At 57.4% G+C, this 6324-nt stretch overlaps 1 protein-coding gene across 1 annotated transcript; it reads right to left on the bottom strand.

The window, feature by feature from the left end:
* Window positions 1-358: 358 nt before the first annotated feature.
* On the bottom strand, window positions 359-5646 carry LOC105805745 (potassium channel subfamily K member 17-like; the record flags this gene model as incomplete). The annotated part of the gene is made up of 4 exons (XM_012638696.1): window positions 5619-5646; window positions 4473-4633; window positions 3912-4086; window positions 359-664 (listed from the first exon to the last, which is right to left on the bottom strand). Coding segments are annotated over exons 1-4 (670 nt in total), but the record flags the coding sequence as incomplete, so codon positions are not given.
* Between the last annotated feature and the right edge of the window lie 678 nt (window positions 5647-6324).

The following is a 6324-nucleotide window of genomic DNA, read 5'->3' as shown; positions in this document are numbered from 1 at the left end:
TGCAGTCATCAGGGATCTAGGCTCTTTCTATCTTATTTTGCCACTAGTCGCAAACATGGCCCCTACTTCATGGCACAATAGGGCTGCCAGAGTTCCAGCCACCATATCAGCATTGCAGCCAGCTAGAGTAAGGAAGTGGGGAAAAGGGGAATGCTTTGCCCTACCTGAAAGTCACATTCCATGTCACATAGGATACTTCTCTGTATATCTTACTGGGCAGAATTTAGTCATATAGCTGTATCTAGCCTCAAGGGAGGAGGCAAATGTAGTCTTTAGTCTGGGTAGTCATGTGCCAAGCTTAAGATGAGAGGTCTTGTTCCTGAGGCGGAAGATCGAGCAAATAATGGAGTAAAGTAGCTGTCCTTGCCACAGTGTGCAACCTGAGTAGAGGGTTCCAGGTGCTGTATGATTTCGATAGACCCCTCTAGACAGCAGCCTTGTTGTGGGGAGTGGGACTCCGGCTCCCCATCTGGGCCTTGCTGCCAGCTTTGGGACTTGAAGTCCTCCTTGGAGCTGTGGTGATAGCAGGAACACGCCCCTCCTGGCGTCTCCAGCAGGGAGAGGATCAGTTTGATGATCAAGGCCAGCCACGCCATCCCAAAGAGAATCCACAGGGACACCGTGTTCTTGTACCACAGCGGGTACCACCGAGAGGGGTTCATCCCTGGGGAAGAGCCGAGGTCAGAGGATGGAGGCCTGGCAAAGTCAGGGCCGCATTCCCCAAACGGAAGCGGCATGCATGGCTGAGTCACATGAGCAAGCTGAGGGGTCAGCAGGACAGAACATGGGAAACACACCCTGATCTGATTCTGGCTTTCACCGTCACCTTCCTAGGGGTCCAGAAAGCCTCCCTGCATTGGTGCTTGGGCTTTGACGCTAAATTTCCTCTTTCCCTTTCTGAGAGATTCTGTTTATGCGCTGTCCCAGTGGTTCTCAAAGTGTGGTCCCTGGACCAGCAGCATCAGCGTCATCCGAGAGCTTGTCAGAGATGCACATGATGGGGTCCCCACTGCAGACCTCTGACTCAGAGACTCTGGGGCTGGCCCAGCAGTCCGCGCTTGAACATGCCTCCAGGAGACTCTGACGCCTGCTCTATCCTTTGTCTGTCTCTGTGTTTGGTTTTCTCACGTCTGCCAGGAGGCAGCGTGCTGGAGGCAGGGGGTTTAGGAAGAATGGGTAAAACCGCTGGGGTGCATGTCCTGCCTCAGTTTTCAGGTGCACGTGATTGCCATCTATCTGAACACCCCTCTCCTGTGAAATTCCTGCAGGGGAACATAATTGCTCCCGGGGCTTTTAGGGTGAAGTTCCAAAGCCTTACCTCTGCAGCACGTCTCTCCCTCTGACTGCCCTGCCGCTCTTTCCCCATGCACATCTGTCATCCTTCCTGCCAGAGGCCCTTTGTGCTTGCTGTTCCCTCAGCTCTGAATGCTCTTCACTTCCAATTCCTCTTGGCCCGGTTACCTCCCCTTGTCCTGCAGGTGACTCCCTCGGCTGTCAGGTGGAGACGGTAAGGGCCCTCCTCCTGCGATTGCCGGGGGACCACACGGGCTGATGCAGCTACAGTGCCAGGGCTGACAGCGCTCAGACCTGTGGTTGGTTGTTTTACTCCCATCAAATCCCGCAGTGCAGTGCAGTCTGTATTGGATAATAATGGCTGGGAAGGGCAGACGGGGTCGCTGTGTCTCAGATAACGCTTGCCATGGCATGCTCTGTCTGTAACTTACTTCCCTCCCTGGGGCTCTGTCTTGCCTCCCTCATTAGACGGGGGTCATTCAAAGGGTGGAGATCTGCCCTCCTGTTTCCTCCACCTGTGCCTCGGCTCCCTGCCCCTCCTGTCTACTGCTCGTCCTGTCCTGCAGGCCCCCAGACAGCCTCTCTATCCAGGTCCCACAGGATGGGCCCCTCTCTGGGACCCCCGCTGGGGGTGAGGCTGCAGCCCAGAGCTGAGTGCTGCTATGGGGAGCAGCTGGGATTGGATTAGGCTGATTGGGTTATGGGGCCATGATTCCGCTGACAGTCCCAAATGAGATCAGTGGCGGCCCGCGGAAGGATGGCTTTACCATGAAAAGTGGCAGCGGACTCTTCTCCTTGGGACTCTTCCCTTCCCACCTCCCCAAACACTCGAGCTCCTCTAATGAAACATACATCAAATACGACATGGAAGCGTTCTCACTCTTCTGTGACATCCTCATCATTCAGATTCTTACCAGCGTTTGCACCATATGTGGTCTCTGAAGTCGTAAACTCTTCACAGCTTGAAACACATCTATAAACTCATTTACAATTTATAATTATAAACCCATTTATAATTTTTAAAGATTACGAGAGCCAAGGGGGGACAAGGATACAGGGCTGCACAACTCCATGAGTGCCATCTTCATTATGCTCTGTGTGAATGGCAAACCTATAGGGTTGTGCAGTGCCCAACCTGTGCAACTGTATGCAACCGACTTGCCTGGACAAGGGAAATGACAGTGAGAATAGAGAAGAGAAGAAAGATCCAAAAGTCATTCTCTGAGCTGTGAGCAGGGCAGATGTGGCCCTTGGAGGAGCAGGGCTCAGCTTTCTCAGACACTTCTCTCTACTCTGAGAGTAAAGATGGAAACACCCCCCAGGTAGAAGGATTTCCTTCCAGAACAAGAGCCCTCCTCCCAAGATTGGGAAGATCAGGAAGGGGGTAGCACGAAGCCCCTAGCACCAGGTCCCCTTTCTTGGGCAAGGAGAGGTTCAGGAAGGGTTCCTTGCACACAGAGGCCAGACGGCACTGAAGGGTCTTAGCAATCACCTCATTTTACAGACCAGGACACTGAGACCCAGAAAAGGGACATTTTAGGCAGTCTAGAAAGGGTATGAATTTTGGAGTCAAATAGATCAGAATTCATATTTCAGAGCTGTGCAATCTTGGGCAGATGGCTTGGCTTCTCTGAGCTTCAGCTTCCTCCTCAGTAAAATGGGGGTGACGACCTGCTGAGTTAGCTGTTTCTTTGGTAAAACTTCCTTTCAGTGTTCCAGGCAGGGATCTGTTGTTGAAGGGGTGAGAAGGAGCAAGGCCTCCTCCCCACTTTAGGGCCACAGGGTCAGAGGGAGGGTAGAAAGCCCCCTGAGGCCAGGGTGGGAGAAGAGGGGGATGATGAAGCTGGGCTGGCTCAGCCACCCCTGATGCTGCACGGGATGTCCCTCCACTGCCACCTGCTGGGCATCCGCCTCAGCTTTATCATGCAAGGTTAGTGGCTTCTGGGGCGCTTGTCTTGCCTATGTGGGGCAGTGACCACTGATTAAACCCCACCTTGGCAATGCGCACCACCCGAAGGATGGACATATTTGAAACTCGAACTTGGGGGGGGACCAAGGGCAACATACGCAACCTAAACATCTGTACCCCCATAATATGCTGAAATTAAAGAAAAAAAAATTCTGAAAAAAAAAAAACAAAAAAACCCCACCTTGGGTCCTCTGGACCACGAAGCCCTGTCTTGCTGTCCCTGCTGGCACGCAGAATTTGGCTGCCAATCGTTTCCAACGGCGCTCCGGGGACGCTGGGGTTTCATGAGCCTTCCAGACTCTGCCGCCTGACCCTGAGGGCTGTGACCTCCAGCCCAGGAGCTGTGGGATGGGCTGGCGCTCCCTGGAATGGGGAAGTGAAGCGGGGAGGGGAGACCTGGGGCAAGGACGGACAGGGGAGGGCGGTCAGGGACTCCCCTTATCTGGAGGGCTCTCCGCACAATAGGTTGGCCTGTGGCCACGTGAGGACCTCTCAGGGAAGGTCACGATGTCAGGAGCGACCTCAGCCCATCACACAGCAAAGGCAGGCAGGGCTGTGTCTCTGGACCACGGGAGCAGGGGAGTGGGAGGTGGAGGCAGTTGAATCTCCGGATGGCCCCTCCCGCCAGCCCGCCCGCTGGGGGCCTCACCGATCACGTAGTCGCCGAAGCCCACGGTGCTGAGGGTGATGAAAGCGTAGTGGAAGCCCTGGATGTAGCTCCAGCCCTCCATGTGGGAGAAGAGCAGGTGGGGCAGCAGCAGGAAGAGCAGGAGGCCCGAGAGGAGGGCGCCGGAGCCCGCCAGCCACCGCGCCTTGCTGGGGTCCTGTGGGTGCGCGCAGTGGCGCAGTGCCTCAGCCACGCCCCAGCCCCCGCAGCTTCTGCCAGCACCTGGGGGCCGAGGGAGCAGGCAGCCTGCGGTGTCGTGCTGGGGGCAGCTAGCGCTTCCCCCAAGTAAGAAGGGGGCTGCCCAGGGCCCCTTTCACCTGGTTTGTGTTCTCCAGGTTTCCGGCCAAGAGCCTGTGTCCTCGCTGCCTGTGTCCTTCCTGTCTCCCAGGCCCCATGCTGTCTCCACCGCGGATGCCCCTTTATTACTCAGGACCCCACTCTGGCCAGGGACGCCCCAATCCCTCCCATCCCCACAAGTAACCCAGCTTCCCACGGCAGCCCTCACTCTCGGAGGAGCCCACCCCCAGCTCCAGCAGCCCTCGCCCGCCCAGCGCCCCCCAGCCTGCGGGCGCAGCGGTGCACTCCCTGCTGCATGAGGTGGCCCAGGCGGTTGAGCACCACGAGACTGAGCGGGATCCCCACGAGGGCAAAGAAGATGCAGAAGAGTCGGGCGGCCATCGTGTGGGGGCTCAGGTTGCCATAGCCTGCGGGGAGAGGGGACACGCAGGGGCCTGTCCAGATGGCCCTGCCCACTCCCCCCACACTCCCCACCCCCGGCCAAGCCCCGGGCTCTCCTTCTGACCCACTCAGGATGGGCAGCTGGTCCTCGCCACGCCCGTCCTTTCCTGTGCCAGGCGCCGTGCAGAGGCGCTGTGCGGTCCTGTCCTCGATGCATCCTCACAGCCGCCCTCCCAAATCCGGATGATGGGCCAGTTTCCAGGTCGGAGGGAGAAGCTCTGGGAGGCCAAGCAGCCCTCAGGAGCTTGAACCCGCGGAGTGTGAGGGTCTCATCTTTCCTCTCTTCGTTTCCTGCCTCTCTGGGTGGGCAGAGGGATGCGGGACAGGGACAGGGAGGGGACAGCCTCCAGCTGCTGCAACCTGGGGATCCACTGCGCCGTCCACGCTGAGGCCACGCTGTCTGCGGGCTGCTTCCAGCCACAGCCGGGCACGGAGGGGCACTAAAGCGGCTGTCCCGGCCCAGTGCGCACCTCCCCTTGCAGACAGCCTCTGCTCGGGGCTCCCAGGGCCTTGCCCGGATATCCTCAGAGCTGCACTGCAGTCTGCGGCTCTTCCCGCCCAAGCCTCCTTCCTTTCCTCTCCCCTTTCACGGGTGTCAGACCCGCCTGCAGCCCGAGGAGGCTTTTGCCATCTATTCCTGCCCCTTCATCCTTCGAAGTCCCCCACCCAATGTATCTCTTGCAGTCTCATGCTGTCTTGACATCTGATTCCCAGGGGACCCAGACTAACACGCCTGGGCTCCCTGCCCAAGCCCTGTGGGGGTGGGAGGCAGAGATGGAGCATGAGCTGACCCGAGCGAGGGGGAAGATGGGGCAGGGGGCTGGGGGAGCACGAGATGTTCACAAAGGATTCTGTCAGCCCGAGCATTCTGTCTCCTCCACCTCTGTCTCTGACATCCTCGGTCACTACCACTGTCTCATCTCTAAAATGCAAACCTGATTAGACCATTACCCAGGTTGTAACCCTCCATTAGCACCATGTCTGCTGGGGGAAAGTCCAAACTCTCACCCAGCCTCTCTCTGAGCCCCACCTGTGCCCCCACTTTCCCACCCCAGTCACATCCCTGCCCCGTGCAGCCCCCAGGCCCTCTCGTGGCTCTGTGCCTTGGAACATGACTCCCCCACCATGAAGAGGGTGTGTCTCCTCTTGCCCACCTATAAATGACCCTTCCAGTGTCCCACTCTCCGGTGGAGGAGCTCCTCCTCCAGGGCTCCCCCAGCACTCTGCCCAGCTTGGAGGCACCCGCACTGGGTGGCAGTGATTTGTTTCCGTGTCTGCCTCCTCCAAGTGTGCTGAGCCCCTCAAGAGCAGGGGCTGGGTCTTAATCATCTTTATATCCTCAACAGCTGGCACAAGATCTGACCCTTAGTGGGTGCTTACCCCATATGTGTGTTGAGTAAGGGCAAGTATGAATGTTGAGTGAATGAATGAAGAAACCTATGAATGAATGTGTAAGTAAATGAACAAATGCCTCCCACCCTGCCCCATAGCATCGCCTAACCTTCCTGCTCCCTCAGATGGGGTCAGTGCATGCGCACTCCCTACACTCATTGAAACTGGTGGTTTACGTCCCCGCCCACCTTACTGCCGGGTCCTGAGAGAGGCCAATGCAGTACGAGTCCAGAGCATGGGCTTTGGAGTCTGATGCACTTCCCAG

The sequence above is a fragment of the Propithecus coquereli genome, unplaced genomic scaffold (assembly GCF_000956105.1).
Source record: "Propithecus coquereli isolate 6110/MARCELLA unplaced genomic scaffold, Pcoq_1.0 Scaffold13181, whole genome shotgun sequence".
Classification (NCBI taxonomy): Eukaryota; Metazoa; Chordata; class Mammalia; order Primates; family Indriidae; genus Propithecus; species Propithecus coquereli.
The sequence above is the reverse complement of the archived record's forward strand: the minus strand, read 5'-3'. Positions and strand labels throughout refer to the sequence as shown.